The sequence below is a fragment of the Labrus bergylta genome, chromosome 16 (assembly GCF_963930695.1).
Source record: "Labrus bergylta chromosome 16, fLabBer1.1, whole genome shotgun sequence".
Taxonomy (NCBI): domain Eukaryota; kingdom Metazoa; phylum Chordata; class Actinopteri; order Labriformes; family Labridae; genus Labrus; species Labrus bergylta.
Genome location: NC_089210.1, coordinates 13,532,036 through 13,556,501, shown reverse-complemented (window position 1 = coordinate 13,556,501; position 24,466 = coordinate 13,532,036). Strand labels below are relative to the sequence as shown.

The window sequence follows — 24,466 nt, the reverse complement described above, 5'->3', positions numbered from 1 at the left end:
GAGCCTCACTGTTATTGGCATGTTCATCATCATTGGCATGAGTCATAGAACACAAAAATTCAGACATTTATCAGCAGAAAACACAGGAGGGAACTTTCACAATGTTTTCCCACAATATTTATCTCTCAGAAATCAGCGCAAACTTAGCTCAATGTGTTATATTCTAGACTGAAAGAAAGTTCATATAAGTTGAGGATTTGGTCATTAGTTGTTCAATTGAGTAATGTTGTCTTTTGCTTTGTCATGGTTTTTGGCAAATGTAGTGAATGTTTAAAAGGTTCAAAGTAAATATACTGTAATGAGGACTTCTAGAGGTCCTGCAGATTACATCCGCAGTATAACTTTTCCAGTACAAGTTATCTGTATTGCATCAATAACTAATATTTACTAACTTGGTAGTTTTACTTCCGGATATTCATTATCATTGAATATATTCTGCTATACTGTACATCTTATTTTCTTTTATTCACCTACAAATACCATGATGATTGTGTCAGTTTTTAACTGTCCAAACAATCAGTTGTTACACTGACTTTATGAATAGTTTCGTAATTTATATTATAATGAGGCAATTAGCCAAACATCCTGTTATACTATTGGGTTTTATTAGGAGTTGGGTTTTGCCATGTTGTGTATAGTCATTTGATTCTGTAATACTTTCATTACTGCAGTTATTAACCTTGCTTGTTCTGTCACATGTCGAGATATTAATCTATCATCTTACTTGATAATAGTAACTGTAATAAATGCGGTTTCTTCCTTGCTCCTAAGTTGTCAGGTTTTCTTCATCTTCTTTGTTAACCTGAAGTTGTTACATAAGGTGCCTTAAATATTTATGCGGACGTCAATAATGATAGCCTTAGCATCCCAATGATCTCATTACTGGCCTTAATTGGATTTTCTTTGAGTTTCAACAAACCTACTCAGGGCCTGATTTACAAAAGGTTTGCGTGTGTTAAAATGTGTGTAATCTTGATTCCACCCGGAAAGAAATGTGCTATCTGATCTACTAACGGCACACAGTGAGGATTGCAATGGGTGTTCCTGCCCTAGCCTGCAAAACACTGGGAGGAGAAAATGCGCCCATGCCACAAAGGACACATCTTGCACCTCCTGCGCAATGTATGACAATTCATTCAAAAGATGGAGGGAAGAAAAGAGAGGCCCTGTTTAATGCCAAAGTTTTTCTTATAAGCCAAATTTTATTTTTGCAATATTCAGATTTATCTGCTATAACTCAAAATTATTGAACGCTTATTTGCCTCTTCACTAATACCTATTTTGCGCTTGCAGTCATTCTGCTTTCCGTCCAAACTCTCCATGACATAAAACAGTAGAACATGCAAAAACCTAACTTAACTACTACCTCCTCCACAAGGTTTGCACCTGTTATCATTCATGCACATTTTCTGAGTAGATCAACTGCAAATCGCAGATCAACCAAACGTACAATTTGCAGGATTTTTGCACACTATTCAGTACTCTTTGCTTGGGGTCTTAGTAAATCAGGCCCACACTATTTTAACCACACCAGTGTTTCCCCTACCATTATATTGGGGGGGGAGAAGTAATTTAAGGATACCTTTCCAATTGAAAAGGACAGCTGTCATTAAAAGTAACCCATGAACACCAAGATTCGGCGTGTGTCCCCCCAACACTGCACACCCTTTAAGGTGTGACAAGGTTATGCGCTCAGAACAGTTTAATCCACCCTTATTAATGCTTCCTGTACTGTAGATTAAATGACCAGGAAACAATTAAGAAAATGCAACATTATACAGATAATACCCTGTTGTATTTACGGATGAAGTAAGATGAACTCAACTCAAAGCGTTCTTTAAGGACATGGAAAATGCTAAGACAAGATCATTTCTGTTTCTAAAGTCAGACAAAGAAACTGAAAATATATTTGTTAAAAGTGGGAAAACATTTTTTTTTTTGTTCCAGTTAGATATATTGCAACATTTTAACTATGCTGACTCACAGGCTAGTGTTTAACGATACAATATGTAGAATTTTACACTAAAATATCTAAATAATCACAAAATAACTAAACCTATATTGTATATTTTTTTGTTGTTGAGTACTTACATAACCTCAACTATTTCCATCAGTTATTAAAGCCAGAGAAATCCTTAATTTCATAGTTGTAAAGGGACGTCTTGTTGCAGTGGTGGCCATGACACACTACATGTTTATCGCTGCTGTGTGAAAACCGGATCTTAGGCCAAAGACTGCTACATAAGGAATCAGGAACTGCTACTGAAAGCTGCTGTACTGTTGCTGTGATAAAATAATGTTAATTATACTTAGATACATTAACTCGTCTGTGAACATATTTTCTTCTTCAGGTCTGTTTTGCCAATTCGTCTTGACTACAGCCAACTTCTTTTTCATCTGGGTTGGGGGTGGGGGCAGAGTAGCAGAGAGAATCACTTCCATGAATCCCCGCCAACCTTAACGTCATCTCTTGTTATTGTTTTGATTGAGAGCTCCCTGGCGTCGGAATTTACATACTGTGCCTTTAAGCGTTTCCATGAAAAGTGTTAGCAGAGGTGATAAAGGGCTATGATGCCACTAAAAGGCGACCTAATGAGATGCTTCGTTATCTGGACTTACATAATGAATTCACCCCAGCTTGAACGCTGTCCAAGTTAGGATCATTTTAAGACCTTTAAGTGGATCCTTAAGGGATTTTAAAGGATAAGATTTATATAAAGATGAAACCACAAGCGTGACCACTGTTACATTTACTCTATTCGGAGGTCGATCAAAAGTAAACACTGACAGCCAATCATGTCCTCAAAAGCTCAGAGGCATGCCGCTGCAGGTAATTCTGACACTCACCCAGCCACACACACAGACACACACACTCCAAATTCTATTTTGGTATCCCCTACTCCAGGGTATGCGAAGTGTTACATCTGTGTGTGCACCCGTGTGTGTGTGTGTGTGTGTGTGTGTGTGTGTGTGTGTGTGTGTGTGTGTGTGTGTGTGTGTGTGTGTGTGTGTGTGTGTGTGTGTGTGTGTGTGTGTGTGTGTGAACGAGTGCTACATGACTCAGACATCAAAGAGGGGAGGGTTCCATGAGGCAGCGCTCCCAAGAACACGTGAATGCTCAATGACACAGTTAGACAGATACACACGCACATGCGCACAAACACAAAGCGACAATCCGCTGTTGTTGTCACATATTGCCGCGTCCTGAGCTGTCCTTCTCTTTCTGTGGCTACAGCTGCCCTCGGTGCTCCTAATCCAGCTCTCTCCACTTCACTAATCCACATGCACACACACACACACGCACACACACACACACACACACACACACACACACACACACACACACAGCTGACATTGCATGTGTATATACATGCAAACATCTTTCTACACCTACATATCCACTAACGTAAAATCACCTGCCCACAACAAGGATATAGACACATGATCTGGCAGCTGAACCGGAGAAGCCTCTGTTAAAGCTGAATTATCTCTCCAGTTACGTAGATGCTACTATTGCGCTGATTCCATTTGTATATACTGTACATATACAAGATAAAAAACATCCAGAGTTCTTTTTCCAAAAAGGCCGTATGGTCACCAGAAATCAAAGATTCCCATCGTGATCCTTTGTTTTTAAACATGAGAGAATGACATAAAGCACACCAACTAAATAATATTCATGTATGTTCTTCTTCTACTGTAATTCTGTTATCAGGCAAACTTAAAAGCTAATCAGAGAAGCAACCTTTAATCATGCATGGCCTTTCTACTTAGAAACTCTAGTTGTATTAAAAGGTTTTACATGTCTTTAATATCAGATTATTAACTTGTTGTTCCTGACTGTGTGATTATGACCTCTTTGTCTCTCTCTTAATGCCTTAGTGTGAATGGTATTTGTGTCAATTACTAGTTTTAATTGGATTTTTTTCCGTTTATTGTCAACGTTTTGTACTTCTATAATACGTCAGCCATCACAATGCTGTAACCAAGACATGACAGTGCTGAATATTGATGAAAAAACATTTATATGTATCTGACGGTGCTGGGGAAAGAGGAAGGAAGAGCAAACGCATATGGAGAGATTTGCAGACACAAAACAAGAGCGGCACATTTAATCATGAAGTTTGTGACTCTCAGGTCTATCAGTGAAGTTGATGAAGTTTGGAGTCTTTGAGGCTCACAGCTGTCCCAAATGAACGCAGGCTGAACAAGCATACGGAGGTCTGCTTGGGTGTTTATAATTTAAGGAGAAAATTATTGATAGGGTCAATTCAGGAGGAGTTGGATATTTGTGCAGGACATGCCTGTAAAGCAGCATAGCAGAAAGAATGTAACATCTTCTCCTCCTTTCAATTTTCTTCCTCTTTAGTTGTTTGTTTGCACTGATTACGATACAGTGTTGCCATCATATCAGCGTACACCTGGAATTGCATTAAGAAATGAAAGATGCAAATACTGTCTCAATTCTCAATTCCCCCCAGTTAACTTCATCATTCATTTTGTACTGTATATACATATATATATATATATATATATATTATTATTATTATTATTATTATTATTTTTTTTTTTTTTATTCATCTTATCTATTCTGTTTAATGTGTATTTTTGAGGTTTCTTGTCTCTGCTGCTGTAACGCCCGAATTTCCCCTCTGGTGATCAACAAAGTACTATCCTATCCTATCCTACAGTCAAGGTGCTGTACTGAACTGTCAAATCACCCGTCGCACTTTGAGGAGGACCAGGGGCGCCCCTGAGTTTTGAATGCAGTAAACACCCTACAACCCACAAAACTTCTTTATCAGCCGACAGGAATCTCAAGTTTTTTTTTTTACCTGTGAGAAACAAATCACAAGGTTTATATGTTTGGAAGAATTGACAAACATCTGCTGATAATTTGGTTTCAGGTAAAAAAACGTGTAAATGTTGAACACTATTAAGTCATTTTGTGACTCGATTATTTAAGTTCAAATCCTGCATTGTAGTTCTCCTGCATCGACAATGACACACACACACACACACACACACACACACACAGACATATTAAAGTGAAAGGATTCAGCTGATTAAAGGTAAGTTATCAAGATTTCCTCCACTGATCATTCAAATCAAATGGCCACTGTGAAATGAAAACTGACAGTTTGAAAATGACCCTTTGGAAATAAAATGATCTGCTTAATTTGAAATAAATATTTTGTAAAAAAAAGAAAAGAGGTCCTATCAGTGCAGTGATTTTGAAATAAGAATACGTTTTCTTTTTCATTATAACGATCAGGCTTCTAAAATGTTCTTAGATTTCAGAAGCCTCTTTGTTGTGTGCACATGATAAACTATTTATTCACAACAACGTGAGACTCTTCAGAACTAAAGATTGACAGGAGGGTGGAAGGGAATGTACCGTTTTTGTTTGTGCACGTATGTGTGTGTGTGTGTTTAGTGTGTGTGACTACACGTGCTTGGGAACAGGAGAGTACACAGATGGCAGGGTGATGGATTGATCTGCATATACTTTTACCGTCTCCTAAAAATACACTTTATACTCCGTATCCCTTTGTGCCATCAATCCCTCGTTTCAGCAAAAGACAACGTCCTTTTCCTTTATCTCTTATTAATCATCTGTTCATGTTCTCTTCTGCCTGTCAATAAAGCATTTATCCACCGAATGATGAGTCTGTCATCCTTTTATGAATTCCTTCACTCTATTACATGAGAAGTGTGTATACACGGTGAACGATGTGCTTTGTCTCTGTTTGTGAGGATTTGGATGATTTGAGATTGTTTTGCTGCACCTCTGGATGTTCTTTCATCCATCCATCAATCAATCCGTCTATGCCTGCAGCTATTCCTTCTCCTGTCAAATCCATCGTTAATCTCTGCTTTCCTTTCATGTTTACATCAAAGACAGACACACACACACACACACACACACACACACACACACACACACACACACACACAAACACTCTGTTTCTGTCTCACCCTTTCTCATCTCCCTCTGATGAATTGCTATCCTGCTTGTTGGACATTGGCTCCATGGTGCCTCAGTCCTGTCCGGCAGCCAATCACAGGAAGACGAGGCGGCCCTCGACCTTGCCAGCCTGCTCAGCATTCGCCGGCGTCCCCTTCAGTAGACACCCATCTGAGGATCTGCGTGTTGATTGGCTGGGAAGAGCAAGGTGGGCGGGACATCAGTGGAAGCAAAAGAACGCTGGAGGGGAAGAGAGAAACAGACACGAGGGGGGTATTAATATTTGTCCAGTAAAATCTAACATTGCATTCACACTGTTATATAACCCTACAGTTGTCGTTTGAATGTTGTCCCTGTATCCCTGTATGTGTACATGCAAGAAAACAATCATTACAAAAATAATTCTACTTTTGCATTTCCACACATTTTATTCATTACAATACTGTTCGTCCACTTATGTAATTAAAAGGTTTCTTTATTTGTTTGTGTTTAATTCATAGAGGAGTTAAATTACACTATCTGTCAGCTATAAGGAATGGCTGCAACATATACCTGGAGAGTCTTAAACTGGTGAACAATTCAAATATTTTCAATAAATAAATAACTTAACTTATGCCCACTGACAGCTGAAACATGTGTCCTGCATTTGTGAAGGGATCGACACGTCTACCCTGTCTGTGTTGTTATAAATGCTCTCATACATTACTATCTAATATTACTTTTCTGAGTTTTACCAGTGTGTGCTGATAAAACATAGTATAGCTTCATCTCAATATTTTTGCGGGTATGTGCCGATGAAGTATGTGGTTAGTGCCCGCACTCCATTTACAGAGGCTGTTGTCCTTCCAGCGGGCAGCCAGGGTTTGAATTCGACCTGTGGCTCCTATCCTGCATGTCATTCCACAATCTCTACCTGCTCCCTGATTTCCGACACTATCCACTGTCCTATCTGTACAATAAAGGCATAAAAAGCCCTCAAGCATGCTTACATATGGCTGATAAAATACCAATTTTTTTTCTCTTACAATTACTAAAATCTTAGTTTAAAATCTTAGTTTTTTTTTTATTTAGAATGTTAGCATTTTAGCTTGAGTTTGGAGATGGTTATTTGAAGGACGTATTGTCTTGACTATATATTTTTGTATCCTTTCCTCCAGTTTAAAAATGTTTCAGCACAGTAAAGATGTAGGACTGAGTCACAGGAAACAAACTATCTTCATACACCATTTCATAGGTGTCACCCCCTTGACCCTATTTATGTTTTATGACATTATAAATATAGATCACACAGAGATAATAAAACAGCCAGTGTCCTGTTCTCTGCTCACCACTACAACCCTGCATCTATTAGAGGAAACGTGAAAGACAAATCTAATTGACTATAAGAGACTTACAAGACCTCTGAAAGGAATTTAGGCTAAATTGCAGTCAACAATTTTCATGGCTGTCTTTCAGCTTATTCCCTCTTTTTGTTCCTTAAACTGTCAGTTTCAGTGACATCATGCAGAGAAAAGGTAAAGCACATAGGAGCTTTTCTCTGTTCGATGGTTCTGGTATCAACACTGTCATTTTTTATGGATCTGTTTTTCTATATTTGCAACCTTACAAAAATGCATTCCTAACTTATCTGGGAGCACAATGAAAAGTTAAAAGAAAGAATATATATAGAGAGTAATAGTTGTTTGGCTTGTTGTGGAGTGTAACACCATAGGTCATAACTTCTCTTTGATGGATCAACATCACATGTTTTATAGGCACTCATATCTCTCTACAACGTATTTTGAAGATACTTTTTATTCTATGGATTATGTTCAACAAACTAACACAGGAAACAGTGAGTGCGTGTTCTGGACATAATGTGGAAGACGATGTCTTTTTGTCAGTTCCGTATTGTTGACATCCTGAAAACTACTCGAAAGAAGCCTGTGATATCTTGTACTGACCTAGAAGCTGCTTTCAGTCTTACTAGTGGCATATTCTGTCCATGACAAGCTGAGTTAAGAAGCTGATGCTGCACTAAAACGCAGCAAAGTGATTCCTAGAGCTTTAGCAGACCGATTTGATATTTTGATACTACCCAGTCCTAGATTTGAAAAGTTTGCCCTCTACTGAATTGGCAGTCGATATGTTGAATATTTGAGGTGAAATGAGAATATAACTTTTCTATTGGGCCCAGATTGCCCACTGACATGACTCAACAGATATTAGGTCTGGCTCGATGGCAGCGATAACTTCTTTCATTATGACTCAATATGAGTATCTGTATGAAAATACGACAGTCATAAATCATTATTAACTGTGTCATGTTTGTATGACTGCAGGCTTGAGAGTGGATTATCCTGCTAACCCCAAGGACAGATGACAGAGATTAAAACACTAATTCCTGTTCATAGTTTGAGGCAACAGATCCTTTTGGAGAGCTGTAGTGTTTGTGTTTAAATGTGAAAACTCATCATCACATTTTATCTCAATACAACTTTACTATAATTAATTATAAAGAGCTGGCACTTCATTTAGAAAGAGAAAACCACAAACTCATCACAGGATCTGCCCCATCTAACAGTGCATGCACATTAGCGTGCGAGGTGCAGGATGTGCCAGATGAGGGCACCAGAGTCACCACAACACCGGTGGTATGAATGTACATGTGACCTGAGCTGACCTGGTTCCTGCACAAAGCTGGGCTGTTCTCACACCATTCAGTTTGTACAGTGGAGAACTGGAGCATGGCTGTTAATGAAGAGGGGCGGTTTGTTCAACTCACATACTTTTCTGGATGTATACACGAGGACTGTGATGCAGGTTTGCACATAAACAGCACCATTCTGCCAAAACACACTGACAGAACTCTGATGCAAATAATGACATTTGAACCTGAAAGGTCACGATATGGGTTATACACATCATGTCAGGTCACGCTGCAATAATTGTCAATTGCCTTCAGTGTCTGGAACACTGTGTACTATGTACTTCTCCTGTTCACTTAAGAAAATGTGTTTTCCTATCTATTAATTTTTTCCGCTTGTCTAAAAACGTTTCCCATTCATGAAAACAATCTCTAACTGGTAACACTTTACTTTATTTATTTTACAGGTGAATATCTATTTCAAACATCATAAGGTGTTCTTCTATGGCTACTACCTACAAATTATTATTTTCACTCATTTATTCTTTAAAGACTTTAAAGAGTAGGATGATAACTGAGATTTTTTTTTTAGCCCGTCTCCTTAAGACAAATGTGATGTCTTCAAATAGGTTTTCATTCCTTAAGCAAATATTTCTTAATATAATAATATGAATAATTTAAGAAAGAGAGGACTGAAGAAGATTCATAGGAAATTATTTCATTTAATTTTGTTTCAGCTACATCAGCTACAGACATCACACCCCCAGTCTCTTATTCTCATCTCAGGAGACTTTAATCACGTTTCCCTGTCTGCCACTCTCCCTACTTTCACTCAGTATGTTGACTGCCATACCAGGGACAATAAAACTTTGGACTTACTGTATGCAAACACCCACAACCTGGTGAGACTGCAGCCCATTTACATACCTATGGTGAAAAAACAACCCCCCACAACCAGGTATGTAAAGAAGTGGTCTAAGGTGGTCCACTGAGGCGCTGCAGGACTGCTTTGACACCACTGACTGGGAGGTGCTGTGCAGCCCACATGGGGAGGACATCGACGGTTTAACTCACTGCATCACAGACGACATAAACTTCTGTGTTGAGAACACTGTACCCACCAAAAAAATACAGTGTTTCTCCAACAACAAACCCTGGGTGACCCCTGAGCTGAAAACCCTGCTCAATGAAAAGAGAAGGGTTTTTTTGATCTGGAGATAGAGAGGAGCTGAGGAGGGTGCAGAAGGAGCTCAAGATAAAAATCAAGGAGGGGAAAGCCAGCTACCGGGCAAAGATGGAGGAGCAATTACAACAGAAAAATGCAAGAGAAGTCTGGAGGGGCCTGAATAACATCTCAGGTCACAGCAGAAGGCGTGGGAGGGGCCCTGAAGCAGGAGACAGGGAGTGGGCAAATGAACTGAATCTGTTCTTCAACAGATTTGATTCTGCTCCCAACCCCACCCCCACCCACCAGAGCGCAGACCAGCCCGCTTCTCAGACACTCCATCTGAGTACCCTGAGTACCCTGCCACCCCCCTCAACAGCCCTCTCCTCCTCCTCCTCCTCAGACGACCCCCCAACAACCTCCTCCTCTTCTTCCTCCTCCTCCGACGGCCTCTCCTGCTGAGGAAGATCAAGGCGAGGAAGATCAAGGCGAGGAAGATCAAGGCGAGGAAGGCCACAGGTCCCGACGGCATCAGCTTCAGACTCCTGAAGGACTGTGCAGACCAGCTCTGTGAGGTTCTTCTGCACATCTTCAACCTGAGCCTGAGACTGGAGAGGGTACCGACTCTGTGGAAGACTTCCTGCGTGGTGCCAGTCCCAAAGACATCTCACCCCAGGGAGCCTAACCACTTCAGACCTGTGGCCCTCACCTCTCACCTGATGAAGACCATGGAGAGGATCGTCCTCGACATCCTCCACCCCCTGGTGACTTCAAATCTGGATCCTCTGCAGTTTGCCTACCAGCCGAACATCGGGGTGGATGACGCCGTCATCTACCTGCTGCAGAGATCCTGGACTCACCTGGAGAACACCGGCAGCACTGTGAGGGTCATGATCTTTGACTTCTCCAGTGCCTTCAACACCATCCCGCCTGCACTGCTCAGGGGGAAGCTAGAGAGGGCGGGAGTGGACTGTCACCTGGCTGCATGGACAACGGACTACCTCACCAACAGACCACAGTACGTGAGGCTTCAGAACTGTGAGGACTGACATGGTGGTCTGCAGCACAGGGGCCCCGCGGGGGACAGTTCTCTCCCCTTTTCTCTTCACCCTGTACACCTCGGACTTCTGCTACAACTCTGGGAGCTGCCACCTGCAGAAGTTCTCCGATGACACAGCCATCGTGGGGTGTGTGTCTAAGGGGAGCGAACAGGAGTACAGGCAGGTCATCATGGACTTTGTCGACTGAAGTGAGCTCAACCACCTTCAGCTCAATGCCAGCAAGACAAAGGAGATGGTGATTGACTTCCGCAGGAAGTCACCCCAGACTGCACCGGTGAACATCCAGGGCTTGGACATCGTTAGGGCGGAGACGTACAAATACCTGGGTGTTCACCTCAACAATAAACTGGACTGGTCACACAACACCGACGTCCTGTACAAGAAGGGCCAATGTCGACTACACCTGCTGAGACGACTGAGGTCCTTTGGAGTGTGCAGGACTCTGCTACGGACTTTTTATGACACTGTGGTGGTCTGCACTTTTCTATGCAGTGGTCTGCTGGGGAGGAGGGAGCACAGAGAGAGACAGGAAGAGACTGAACAGAGTGGTCAGGAGGGCCAGTTCTGTCTTGGACTGTCCTCTGGACTCTGTAGAGGAGGTGGGTGAGAGGAGGATGTTAGTGAAGCTGACATCCATCATGGACAACCCCTCTCACCCCCTGCATGACACTGTGGGGGCTCTGAGCAGCTCCTTCAGACTCAGACACCCACCCTGTAAGACAGAGCGCTACCACAGGTCGTTCATCCCATCTGCAGTCAGACTGTTTAATCAGACTATTTAACAACATCACCACCTCATGCTACACACTGTGTGTGTGTTTTTTTAAGAACAATCCCTTAGTTACTATGTAATTTTACATTATTGTATTTTTTTATTTAAATGATGTAAATATGTTTGATCTGTTTCTTAACTTCTATTTTTATTTTAATAAGTATATTCCCGTCCCCTGTTTTCTGGAGCTGCTGTAATGCACAAATTTCCCCCACGGGGGATCAATAAAGTTTATCTTTATCTTTATCTTTATCTTTATCCCTTGTTTATATTTGATCAACAGACTTTTGATGACACTGAAGTTCTTTGGCAGAGGTGAGAGTTTCTTAAGGTTAACAAGACAATCCTTTTTGTAGGATACATTATTATAAAAAATGAGACTTAATAATAATAAACAGAAAAATAAATAATTATTTATAAACAAATGTAATTTCTGTCACTTAAAAAAGGACACTTTAATACAAGCTGGTATTTAGTTTCCCGTTAAAAAAATACCTAGATGTGAGCAGCTGAGCTCCACTTCTTCACATGTGACAGTAGATGGCATCAGAGTGTGAGAGAACAGAGGGGCCGAGCACACAGAAATCCAACAAGAGAGGGATTGGAGAGTCAACATTTGATTGGCCTTTTTGTGACAGTTATCATTTTGAGTCAAAGTCGTCAAAGACCTCAAAGAAATAAAAAATACAAAACTATGACCATTACAGTGTAATAGGCATTTGCTATATGGATCAAGACCGCACCAGAAAAAAGAAACCAAAAAAAAAACTTGAAGTGTATCAAACCGTAAGTATTTCTAGGTCTGTTTTGTCCAAGACTGAAATTTGCACTGAAGTTTTTCCATGAGTGAATAAGAAAACAGAAGCTTCTGCACTCTGTGAATATTCTCAAACAGTGGCAGAGAAATGTAAAGCTGCACATCGGATCAGTGAAGATGAGAAAATACAAACTTTAAAGTGTAAAAAATGATGTGCAGAGGTAAGAGAGTGCGTTGGTATAGACTTATTAAAGACACTTTAGGCCTATACCAGGTGTAAAACTTTTATTTTAAAATCAAGGTTTCTAAAAGAGAGTGAAAAGTAAATGGTGTTTTCAGACTTCATCACCTCTGTTTTATGTTATATTATGCAAAAAGAAAGCGAATCACATGACCATTATCTGTTTAGGATGCAAGAGCCAAAGTCAAAGTGAACAACTTTAAGGATAATTGCAGGACTGAAACAGACATGTCACTGAACTTATGAACCTGACTCCAGACAAACTGAACTTGTACATCTGTATGCCAATGTTAGTAAATGGGTGTCTGAATCAAAAAGAGTCCTGCATCAAGAAACAACTAACTTCCTTTATCATATTTATATTTTATTGATTTATTATTAATATAATGTCTTACTTTTATAATGTAATGTATACTATATATTAACTGTTCATTAAGCAGAAAGTGATTAGGGAGGTATTTGCATATAATTGTAATTCCATGTTGATGGGCACACGTCATGATACAACACACTAATGTTTAGAACAGCTGGCACTGATTTATGTTTTAAATTCTAACCACAGAGCGAGTTGATAATGAGTACAATAATGAATGGTGTGGATGCAAAGACAAACTTGTTTTTTTCTCGATGTTGATGGTTCTGTACCATGAGTAACCTTTTATGGATGTAATAGACACACACACACACACACACGCACGCACACACACCATAGTGTAAACATCATTTGGGTCATGGGTCAGTGATGACACACTGATCAATGTTCGGTGCATTAACTACAGACTGGTACAATATGTACACTCTGCTGTATCCAATGTGTACCAGTCTGCGAGGGATACTTTGCAGTATCAAGGTCCTACATGGGTGTTATAAAACACACAAACACACACACACACACACACACTAACATGTACACTTTTGGTCTTCTCAATCAAACACACAAATACACACCTAAGTCTTTGTGCAGCATTATTCTCTCCAACACACAAGAGTCTAAGCCACAGACACCACCAGTGTGAAGCCGAACACCCACACGCACAATCACGCACACACCTCTAGTCCGTCTCTGAGCAGGGAGGCCTTGGCTGGCTTCCAAGCTGATTAAATGGAGAGAAGCGTGCGCGCACACACGCACGCACGCACGCACGCACGCACACACGCACGCACACACACACACACACACACACACACACAGCACGATCAAAGATGACCGTCTCTTTACCTCCCTCCCTCCCTCTTGCAGCTTTCTCCCCGTTTCCTCCAAATCACATCTCTGTCTCTCTCTACCCGTCCACTGTCTCCCACTGCATCACTCACACTCTCTCTGCAATCACTCCGACCAAATCAGCAGAAAAATCAATCAGCGCGCACGAAAATAGGTGTAGCAGCCCGAAAGGTAACAGACTGATCCTGTTATTCCTTCGAGACTATCTAGATTCAGCTCTCCCAGCTAGGCTGTAAATGAGTGCATGTTTTGGTCCTTAGAAAATTCTTTGCCAAGCAAGGTGAAGTTTGAATGATCCTGATTCCAGTATTGGTAATGGCCTCCGCCACCACTTTACATGCAATGTCTTATCAGGAAGTACCAGAACGTATGCTATAAGTAGAGAATGTCAAGTATGTCTATATGATTCCTTAATTTACAAGCAATCCCCCTTCAAAAAAACCCCAACAAACAGACCCTGCAGCAATTGATCTGGAGCTTTTTTTTTTTTACCAAATTAAATCAATCAAGGATGAATGTTTCCACTTTCAGAGTTCTTTAACCCTGCTCAAGAAAAGGAAATCAGAACGTGTAGTATCTCATGACAGCTGGGGAAACTCAGCTTGCCTATGAAGATCACAAGATTTGATTGAAAGCTTCAGAAGAGCGACTCAGTGAAGCGGCAGAGTAGACGGTTTTCGATGATTACAAGCTCCTTTACATGCTTGATTTGCATATTGGCTTAGTATGCAGAAGCACTATGAGCATTTCTTTACAGATGTTTCATCTGATATTCTCCCTCAGGGTGCAGGTTCAGATAACTAATATGATTAACAGCTGATTGACCAGTGTTATTAAAAGAAAATGTTATTGGAGGAAAAACATAGATTCCTGATGTTTTTCTAGCTCTGTCTTTATATTGTTTTCTATTACCTCACACACTAATTATATAATACTTGATGTTTCTGATGTTTTTAAAGTAAATGTATTTGAAGTTCATCATTAAAACATGAAAAACTTCATCTGTTAGAAAAACAACTCATTAAAATGAAAGAAGTTCATTTGGTTGAAGCAGCTGCCTCTCCTGAAGGGAAAACCTGCTCTGAGGTCTGTCGCTCTGAGACAGCGAGCACTGGAGCAGCTGACATTCAGATGCTGTACAGTACAGGTCACCGAGTGCATGTTTAACATAGGTGGCCTTGGATGATCTGCCATGATATGGCTAGAGCTGAAAGTACTGTACACAGTCTATATGAGCTGCAGGTGTCATATAGGGAGCCTACAAAGTGCAGCTAAAGTCTGACAGATCAGCCGGCTACATGGGGCTGCAGGAGGCTGGACTTAGTGGGCAAATCCAGGGTTAAAAGATTAGGATGTTCTTGGCTTACATCATTTTATGAGTGCAAATGAGTTAATGAGTGTTTTGGAGTCCCAGCATGTTTTTGTTAACCAGTCCTGGTTCACACAGTACATGGGATGAGACTACCGGTACTTGTCTCAGCATGATTTGTCTTTGTTTTAGCTTTGAGCTTAATGCTATATTCCTGATTCTGCTTTGCACACAATGACAATTTTAACATATGGGGGTGTTGTTTTTAACAAGTTACAGTCTTGTTATGGTGTCTAAGCAGTCTGTAAACCACACAGGAATATTAATATTTACCTGTTAATTTGATGACAGAACAATGAAGAGAAATGTACGTCATGTTGTTAGTCAGTAGGTCTATCAAGTAGTGACTACTCAGGCTGACTTCTTACCCTCCCTTATCTTCTTAAAGAGTTTCTCCCGTATCTGAGTGCTATGTCATCTCTCCTCCTGACACAATCTTGTCAGAGTTAGTGAGCGAGACAGAGAGAGAGAGAGAGAGAAAGAGACAGAGATGAATGTGAGGAGAACAGGTAAGTTACAAATACTGTATGTAAGATCATAGAGGCTACAATACTCGGGATTTCTGGCAGCGGCCCACCTGAAAGCATCACCCAAGGCACCCGCCTGAATCGTCTATACCTTGAACCAGCCCTGTCTGTAGCAGCTACAGGTGATGTGCTCACCATGGTGTCATCTGTAGAGTGTGGTAGCTTGTGACCAGATGCAGAAGGTTATGCATGATGGGAGGGAATGACATTCAGTGTGTAATCATAATGCACCCAAAATACAAAATTAAAGGATTCTGAAGTCCCAAACCTTGAGTCCGAGTCGAGTCTGAATTCTTTCAGGGGAAATATGTAAGTTGAGTGTGCCGTGTGCAAATTAAGTGCAACTTCAGTCAAAGTCTGAAACATGAGTCTCCATCTCTGGTATCAGCCGATACCGAAATCTTGGTATTGTAATCAATATAGAAAATAATGCTATTGGAGAAACGCTACTACCTGCTATTTACCTAATGTAAAATGTGTTTATTACCCAGTAAAAATGCGTCTATACATGTACGGTATGTAAATGTTTGTCTGAACTGATTGGATGTATGTTAGTAGGCAGGTGTTTGCTGACACATATAAGGTAAACAGCAGAATATTAAGCGTTTAGAGCTTGTGCTGCTGCAAACCCCACAAAAGCAAAAGTGTCGCATCACAGGTCCAAATTTGTCTGTAGCTACAGATATGACAGGAAAGAGTAGGAGAATACCAAAAGATTGTGTTAGGGGACAAAGTATTATGAAGCAATTGAGGTTTGAAGTGCTGAAACAGTCCAGGCGGAGAAATAAAGTACTTGAATGAAATTGTGGAGTTAGCTCAGACACTCTGAGATCTGGATTAAATACAAAAGTTCCCCCGTCTGCCAAACTGCTGATTACATATGGTGAAACATAAAGTTTGAATTCAATTATTCATATGTTACACAGGGGAACACTTCATTCCATAACCACCCACCCCACCCCACTTCAGCATTAACTCTCTTCTCTCTTTCTGCTTTGTTTTTCCACTCGTTTCTTCCAATTCCTCTTGTGCTCTGTGCCAGTGGGATCGTGTCTTCCTCCGCTCCTCAACACTCCACTTTCATTCTTTTATTTACAGCAATCATCTGCTCAGTGTGTTCATTGTTTTCCCTGCTCTCATCGACTATGTGAGGCTGTGTGTGGGTGTGTATGTGTGCATATTCATGACTGCATTTCACACTGAGTGTGCATATATAAGGGCATTGATGGGACTTCATGTCTTTGGTTGTTTCCCCATACACAACCTTACAGTCTGTAATGGGTAAGCACATATGCATTTCTTTCTTACTTGTATGTGTGTGTGTGTGGGGACGTGTGTGTCTTGCTCTCGGCATCAACATCTTTTTTTGTACTTTTGAACTGTCAAGATGAAACTATCATGTTTCCTATCATCTCTTTCCTATTAAAACTTGTGCAGTGTTTTATCGGACCTGTGAAGTGATGACTGGTGATTAGCTGTCTGAAAAGGAGTTACTACACATAAAGATGACGCCACAAATTGCACAACAGAACTTTAATTCAATGTATTTCATTACCAACAGATAAAGAATATATCAGTGTTACGAATAACATATGAAGAAAAAGGGGAAAGTGATTTGTTGTATTCAAGCTTTTTAAATTGAAGATTATAGAATTACAATGTTGAAGAAGTTGCCCCAATATTCAAATATTTGCACATTTGTTTCATGTTTATTTGGCAAGTAAATCAATATTTAATTGCATAACAACACACTTTTTTTTTGCTTGAGAAAATCTCCCCAGGAAATATATTAAAATACACACAAACTGTGACACACCCCTACCTCTAATGTTTTATAAACTGCTGCAGCTTTTTTTTTTTTTTCAAAATCCTGAAAAAAAAGTTGGATACCTAACTCTTGTTCAGTGTCTGTCTGTGTGTTTCAACCCAAAAATGTATCTTTAATTTCGGCATGAAAAGATAAAGAAAACATGACTTTTTGAAAACTAAAGGAACATTTGCATAAAACTTTTAAACTTTAGATTTAAAAAAAAAAATGTGTTGATGAAGTGCGTGTCAAGTTGAGTATCAGTCGTAATGGTGACCCTGCTACAAGATTGTATAGTGGTAGATAAAAACATAACTTCTCTTTGGACTGTTCAGTTATTCCTTTTTTGTTTAATCAGTAAATTCTGAAGATATTTACTTTGAATAAGTGTGCAAGCTCAGCTTTTATCAGCTGGGAAGTGCATTCATATAACTTCACAACACAAAGTGTTTTTTTACCAGCTAAAAGTGAAAGTGTGAAAGTGTGGCGCTGCCACAGTCAGTGTGTGAAACTAGCTTCTTGAGAAGAAAGGGGCTGTTATCAAAGCTCAAGGACTGTACAGTACTATAGTTGCTCTTGTACTTGGCTGTATTAACTTAACAATTATTTTAAATAACCAATTATTGTTGATGATTCTTTCTTTGATCATTGTGTCTATAACATGTGAAACACTAACCTTTCTGTGTGCCAACTTCACAAATATGAGTTATCAACTTCTCACAGATAAAAACTAATCCCAGATTTTCTTATGACACTGACCAGTCAAAAACAGCTGATTGCTCCTTTTCTTCAGGAGGACCAAGTTGAGCACAAAGTCCCTCCTTCTTTCTTTTCAAAATCGACAAAGTTCGAGCAAAACAAGAGGCTGTACAACTGTAACCTACCCATGTAAGAATGTTAACACAGGCAGATTTGCATACAGACAATAATGAAATAAAAAGGAAAACACATTGTTCTTTGTGGGCCATTCAAATAAGTCAGGTATTTCACTTAATGATGCAACCAAGTTCACACTCTCTGAGGCAACATAAAAGCTAAGACTGACCTCCAGAAATCAAAGCTCAGGGTTTTTTTTTTCTCTCCCCTCAGTTTCCACATCCCTGCACATCTTCCACTGCTTCTTCTTTGTTTCCTCTCTCCCTCTCCCTCTAATGACCAGCCTATGTTTGGGCTGCCAAGAATGTGAGTCTGCCATGGCTGACCTTCCTCTCGCCTCTCCTCCTCGGTTTGTGTGGATGTGTTAGAATGACGGCTCTCCCCCTCATCTTTCTGTCCTCTGTAGATCGTATTCATTCAGCAGAAGCAGCGGCTGCATACTTGATTCTTCTACTGGAAACACGTAGGAGCACTGAAAATCTGATATTTGGAGTTATGATAACTAATTCAGCTGCGTTGCTTTACGGCATTGTCTTTACAGTGTTAAGTCTGTTCTTCTATAGTACTACAGTCTGTAGTACTTCATTTGTACTGTGCATCCACCAAAGTCAAAGTCAAAGATTACAGAGCAGCATGAATCTGTTTGACTCAGTCATGCTAATGTCTTCTCACCACAAAGTGAGTTTGAAACTTTAAGTAATCAGCCAAAGTGCAGTATGCCCCCCCCCCCGCTGCTGAGGATAAACAGTCCTGTGACCCTGAGTTCACAGTGTCGGAGATGGGGATAAAACCTGTGACTATTCTTTTATTGGATGGACTTCATGATAACCTACAGCTCTGCCTTCCTCCCTCTGACCTGCTCTTCCTCCTCTAATCCCTTCCTCATATATGACCTGTACAGCCTTCCTTAGCCCCTCACCCAACCAATCTAATACTTGATATTATCAGTTTAAGCCATTCTGAAAAGGCTATAGGGAGTGGAATTGAGGTATAAACCCCGAGGGGAACTAATTCCTAGGACTGGTCAGTCTACCAGTGTCTCAATGCAGGTATACGCGTCTCTATTTAACCTGTTCTTGACCTCTTCTTCACAGTATTCATCCCCTCCAAGACATTTCAGCTGAAAGTGAAGTCTTCCGCACTCTTCTTGTTCTTGCCTCTATAAAGCAAACCTTTTTCTTTCTAATTAAGAGCTACTTTCTATGTTCACACTATCTTTGCCCTATTACAGTTTATTGTACCCCTCTCCACTTAACAGAGATTGGCTAGAAAGACTGTGTGCTGTGATTAGCTGGTATTTGTTCTCCTTTGGAGACGTTTTCCAGGAAGCTGTACTGGAAGAATGAAAGGAGACGGCTGTTCATGTGCCTTTTAAAAGTGATTGTGAAATGATTTATTTACTTTTGGTGCTTAAGCAAAAAAATGCATTTGTTTTGTGTCAAAATTATAGTCAGGAAAGAAACTAAACTTACAGCTATGAGCAATTTGAATCTTTTTCTATATATCTGTTTACATGAAGGCACTGGATTAATGTTATTAGACATTTTGGATGCATGAAGAGACAAACAAATCATTTAGCCGATATAACCATAAATAATACATTGGTATCTTTATGTTCTTTAAGTAACATGCAAACTGTTTAGTAGAAGACAATTAATGACAGACAACAATATTTAGGTTGATTTAAATGGTTTACAGTTCAGAGTTGTCAGCACATGTAGCTGAATATCAGGTTAGGGAATAATGGTTCGTACACTAAATTGGTTGATGACATATAATGTCACATATTTTAATTAAGATTGTTTAATTGAAACTGCAGCATCCTGAGTTCTTTGCCGCCTTTTTGGTATAACATCTAAATAATCAACCTCTGAAATAATTTCATCAATTCACAATCTGGGCCATGATAAAGATTAGAAAGTAAAAAGGCATAGTACAGCAAATATTGGCAATCTTAACAAAAACCTTGAGATTTTAATTTAATGTATTTATATTTCATATCTTCGTTGAATAAATATACCCACCACTTTCACATACAGGCAACAAGCCAATTTAAAACACCTTAACATTATGGTAATGAAAAGATCGGAGGTAGATGGTCTCTACATAAAGAGATATTTCCAACCTTTACAAGCCTGTAAGCAAAAAAGATGTTTAGAAAAGATAGGTGAAGGAACGGAGAGAGGCTGTGTTACAAAACCAATTCTGTCTGAGAAAGGGGCATGACCCTAACCCACCCCACTCTTCACCAGCAGCACTTCAGCACTGAGCGTCACCCTGCATGAAGCCAAGCTCACAGCTGTGGAGGGCTCTCAGCATCAAGTGGGAGGATGTAAATAAACATTTTAACAGCGGAAAGCAGCCACTCTCAACCTTACCAAGGAAATCTCCATCGCCATGGATACAGGAAAACGCATAAAGATGAATTACTTTAAATAATCTACTGAAATACAATGAGATACAGGGGGATACATCGCAATCTTTACGGCTCTACATTTTACCTGACAGTATTGGTTGAGTTATTTTTGAGAATAGGATTACACAATTAAACATTTACTCATTAACCACTGGACACAATAAATAATCAGTAATATTCAGTGAAAAACACCTGACCATGGAGTACTTAAAACAAGGCTTGCTTTAATATTAATCTTAAAAAAATATATTGAATATATGATCTAGGTTTTTCTAAATCATTAAGTTTAACCTAAAAGACAAATACAAAACGTGAATTTTAACTAATGGCTGTTGCTCAGTGGTAGAGTCGGTCTTCTCCTAAGTGGAAGGTTGGGGGTTCAATCCCTAACTCCAGCAGCAACATGTTTGATGTGTCCTTTGGCAAGAGACATAACTCCAATTTGCTCCTGCTGTTCCGTCAGCGGCGTGAAAATGTATGAATTGGATAAGTTACTTCTGATGGTCACTTCACACAGCAGCCTCTGCCATCAGTGTGTGAATGGGTGTGAAGGGTAAGTGTGACATGCGGTTTTAAAAGAGCTTTGAGTAGTCAGGGCCACACTAACCAAGACCAAGACATAGCCAAGATCAGTGTGCTCCAAGACCAAGACAAGACCAAGACATTCAAGGATCAGACCAATTCAAGACCAAGGCATGGCAAGACAAAGCAAGACCAAGACCATAAATATCACTGAAAAATCATCAACTTGTGTGCATTGGGCGTGTTACTCAACGGGAACGTTTTAGTCGTAACCGGGGGATAAAAATCAAACTAAATGAATTGAGGGTATTTTGCATGAAAATGTATGATCTAAATCTGCATATCTTTTACCTCCAGCCCTATGAATCATTTCAATTTGCACAACCTGCTAATGTGGCCTTGAAATGCAGTAGATGTATAGACTGCAAACTGTGAACATCTGTTAGCACATACAGTAAATCAACAGAAAAGACTGTTTTTTTTCCTGTTGTTTTGTCTCTTTTTCTTTTACTTTTCTAACTGTATTTCAAATTTAAACTTCACAATGCCACACTGAATTATAAATAAGCTGTCAATCAGATCAGAAAGACTTCAAACAAGTTGTGAAATGTTTTCGTTCTTCTTCTTATACGGATCATACTCAAAGAGCTTTGGTTAGATGAATTAAATCTTAACTCTGCAAAGTTAAAGGCTAAATGTGAACTGCAACAAAATCCAATTACTGCTTCATGTTAATGTTGATGAATTGCCCAGCCCTGGGAATGCAAAGCATATTCAAGCTGTTTGTCATAATTTAGAGAAACAGACGGCAGCTTTTAGTGAAAAGACCCCCGATAACTGCTACTTGTGGTTGGAGTGTGTTGATTTTGTTTTTGTCAAACGAGTAATGTAGAGAGAGAGGTCCAGAGGACTGCTGATTTGATGATGGATGAGGATGTGTGTATTAACATATGCAGCTTTGTACTGTCGTTGATTGGATTTGGGGACTTCTACTCGTTTTCCCCTCGGCTTCCCCAGCCTACGTTTACTCAGAGTATCATATTTATTACACACATTGGTTTGTACAATGTTTGTCCAATTAACATGCTAGTTTTTTTCCAGGGGCCGGAAGCTTCAACCCCCTGACCTTTAAGCACATATGATGTATAAGGACACTGTGTGCCTAATTACTTAGAAAGTATATCAGTGCCTGCACTTTCATGGGATTCTCTTTCTAAAATTAGTCAGCTGGAGGCGTTAACAAGATAGCAGAAGACAGAGCTTTCAGTAAACACATGGAGCTAGCATTGGTTTCATAAGCAAGCTAGCTTTGGCAGTTGTCAGGATTCAGCCAAAAAAATCAATTTGAATTATTTTTCAACAATTTGCTTTGCATAAGAAATATGTTAATCTACATTTATATCATACAGTTTAAAAGAAACTAGCATATACCTTGATATCACGTCTTCCTTAACACTTTGCACTAACTAGTATGTTATATATTCGCTAAGCTTATATATAAGTAGATGCTTATGCAGCATTAAAAAGTAAAGTTTAAAGAGAGTTTGGTGATCAAAAATCAATAAAGTATATCAAATTGCCCTTCATCCCATTCATCGTTAATATTTTATTTAAATGCCTTCACAGCACGCCCTGTGCCAAATTAACTTTGACATTTAACTTTATGTTTAGCCCCGTATGGGTTTTGTGTGATATCCAGTCTGTGCTGTCTTTGTATGTCAGTATCACACATATTACATACAAGAGCGCGGTCACACTGGAAATGTTGTCCTGTACCGTGCTTAAGCACGATTGCCCCCCCTCCACAGTCACACTGCTACAGACCTGTTTTATTGTTTTATTCTGTATTTCAGATTCTGTTCTTTTCAGGCTCATAAGTCGAGACTTCAAGGTACAGTTTTAAGACCATACCATACAGCAGAGAACAAATGGCTCTATGTTATGCTAATAAGTTTGGTAGCCAGGAAAAAAGGGTGAGTTTGGCAGAAATTGTCCAATGAAATACATTTCCATTCATGCCATTTAACTCAACACATTACAGCACACACAACAGTTATATACCTAATATATTTTCCAATCTCTTGCATAGCTGCATTTCAGACCATGCAGGGCCCGTGTAACTGTCCTGGTTGCTTACTGCACCTGATAGTCTTGATGTATTTAATGCATAGAAGCCACTCTATAGGAGGACAGCTGACAGCAGGGCCTCAGATCATGCTGACACACTGAAACAAGCCGGCCAAGGACTCTGTGTCCGTCCAAGTTTCAATCAACATGCCAACAGGCAGCCAAAAGCCCAGAGGATGGAATAAGTTTGTAGAAAGACTTGTAGATGGCTGACAGATAGATGAGTAAAATCGACAGGATAAGAGAGGATGACACTGAGGGATGAGAATCAGATTAGGGGGGCAGACAGGGAAAGAAGATTAGGTGAAAGGGAAAGAAGGGAAGCCAATAGAGAAAGGAGTAAGCACATGTGAGAATAAAAGAACCAAGACTGAGTCTGAAATAAGTCAACAATTAATGTGTCGTCAACAATATAGTGAGTTTGCCATTACATGTTGCAAAGTACCCATGAAGTTCATGAACATATTTTCTGCCTCTTTACGTGTGTGTGTGTGTGTGTGTGTGTGTGTGTGTGTGTGTGTGTGTGTAGACATCTCTGTTTATGTTGTGTTATTTCACAGACAGACATAGAGCTGGTAACAGGGTAAAGGTTAATAAGACATTTCATGGTAAATTGCATTTCACAAAAATTGATACCATCTTCCAAGCAATTAAATAACAATAAATAGAGAATTACCTCCCAGCTACCTTTAGACAACAGCTAATTTCAGCATTCAATCACTAGCTAAATTAAATAAGCATTGACATTGTTGAGTTCATTAAATGGAATGAAAAGCAACTGTAAAACCCCTCCCAAAAAACTAATTAATTATTACCACAGGCTTGTTTATATGTGTGTGAAAAGTAAACAAGTACAAACTTCCAAAGTGTATCACCTTAAAGGGTTCTACAGTAGTGTACTTTTTGAACTTAAACATTCACTATCTTTTATGTTCTTCAGTTAAAGGTCGAGCACTATGGGTACTGCGAGTTCTTCTTTGCATAATGTATAGTTTCATGTTTAAAGACAG

The 24,466-nt window shown here is 39.7% G+C and overlaps 1 protein-coding gene across 3 annotated transcripts in view; it reads right to left on the bottom strand.

Moving 5' to 3' along the window:
• The window catches only part of LOC109997529 (thyroid hormone receptor alpha), a 98,114-nt gene that overhangs the window by 28,787 nt on the left and 44,861 nt on the right, over positions 1–24,466 (bottom strand). For 2 of the 3 annotated variants that reach the window (XM_065964655.1, XM_065964656.1), the window contains exon 4: positions 5,980–6,208. In XM_065964655.1, the coding sequence (XP_065820727.1) occupies positions 5,980–6,035 (56 nt within the window). In that variant the 5' untranslated portion in view covers positions 6,036–6,208. Of the gene's footprint in view, positions 1–5,979; positions 8,353–24,466 lie in introns of those variants that run through there. The other variant, XM_065964657.1, reaches the window with a different exon arrangement.